At 35.6% G+C, this 1573-nt stretch overlaps 1 protein-coding gene across 1 annotated transcript in view; it reads right to left on the bottom strand.

Annotated features, from left to right (window-relative positions):
* Nucleotides 1-236: 236 nt before the first annotated feature.
* Nucleotides 237-1573, bottom strand: part of RASGEF1A (RasGEF domain family member 1A) — a gene marked incomplete in the record, with an annotated part of 66844 nt that continues 65507 nt past the window's right edge. Inside the window, 1 exon segment of the mRNA XM_074296685.1 lies at nt 237-566. Coding sequence (XP_074152786.1) covers nt 542-566 — 25 coding nt within the window.

Raw genomic sequence — 1573 nt, 5'->3', positions numbered from 1 at the left:
TTTACAAAGATGTAGCTGCTTTCTGAGTCTCCATCCCTCCTGGTTTGAATTTGCTTACTTCCAGCTTGAAAGGAATAGGTACACTAGACAATTTCAGTACCTTATAAGGCACTAGTCCCCGACTTTAGAGAGACACTGCTGTAGAGACTGTCTGATAGGGCACTGAACCTGTGCAGTGTTCAGGTTGTATTTGGTTGGGTTTTTAATTTTTTTCTTAAGATGGAAGTAATCAAACATGGAAAATAAAAATCTACATTTTATTAGATTAAGACATTACCACGGATACTCTCTCCCATGATAATCCCCCGTCCCCAAACAGGGCCCTGCCCTGATATTTAAAATAAACAAAAACCTTCATTTTTTAGGTGCCTTAAGGTTGATGCACGAAATATTTACCCTTTTTTTTTCACAAAAGGTATATACAAAACAGGCCCCAACCAGTGAGGTCTTGTTCATCTCAACCCCTGTCATTCAGGATAAAAACTTGGTTCATTCATGTGCTTTTTTTTTTCTCCACTTCTATATGCTGCATCCTGAAATTTCAGGCTCTGTTAAGGAGAGTTGTCCTAAATTTGGAGAAAAAGAAAAAAAAATGTATCATGCATATGATAAAAGCATCCATTTTCTATTATTTGCAATTTAAATGTGAGATGTAAGAAAAAAGCAGTATTATGCCCTTGCATAATGTTGGGTGGAATATACCAGAAATAAGGACATGTCCAAGAAAAGTGGTAGATCCATAACAGATTACATATTAAGGGGAAGGTTATATTTCCATCATTTGATGATCATGTAGTCAGGGAGGATAATATTCACTCCCTATAAACAATTCCTAGGTGCCTTTATAATCTTAAGAGAGCTAGACCAGAGGGCTGACTATAGAATGTTTAATCATCATAGAATCTTGGAGATGCAGATGACCTGAGAAGGTACTGTGGTCCCAGTCATATATGAACAAGAATTCCCTCTACACAGAAGTGTCCATCTAGCTTTTGCTTGAATATCTCCAAGATATGGAATGGTTCAAATTAGTAGGAAGTTTTGCATATGAATGGCTCACCTATTAATGGTTTTTAAAAGATTCTATATTTGCTACTTTTTCTATTTTCTATGAAGCCTAAAATTGCTTTTTTGGTATTTCCATTCATTGCTTCTACTTCTGACATCTGGGACCAGACAGCACAAATGTGCCTCTCTTCTAAGTGATGGCCCTTCAGAGATAAAGGCATGTTTCATGATTCCCTGCCAGAATCTTTTTTCAAGGCTATACATCAATGAAACCTCATATGGCCCTTGCCTTGATTATCCTGACTGTCCTCTGGTACATATTAAAGCTTCTCAGAATTCTTTTTTTAAAATGGTATATCCAGAACTGAACACAATACTTCAGATGAATATAATTCCCTCTTAATGTGGTCTAAAAGTACAATAATGTTCTTGCTTTCCATCTCATGCTTTGGAGTAATTTTCTTTCTTTCTTTCTTTCTTTCTTTCTTTCTTTCTTTCTTTCTTTCTTTCTTTCTTTCTTTCTTTCTTTCTTTCTTTCTTTCTTTCTTTCTTTCTTTCTTTCTTT

Source organism: Sminthopsis crassicaudata, chromosome 2, assembly GCF_048593235.1.
Source record: "Sminthopsis crassicaudata isolate SCR6 chromosome 2, ASM4859323v1, whole genome shotgun sequence".
In the NCBI taxonomy this organism is placed as follows: Eukaryota; Metazoa; Chordata; class Mammalia; order Dasyuromorphia; family Dasyuridae; genus Sminthopsis; species Sminthopsis crassicaudata.
The sequence above is the reverse complement of the archived record's forward strand: the minus strand, read 5'-3'. Positions and strand labels throughout refer to the sequence as shown.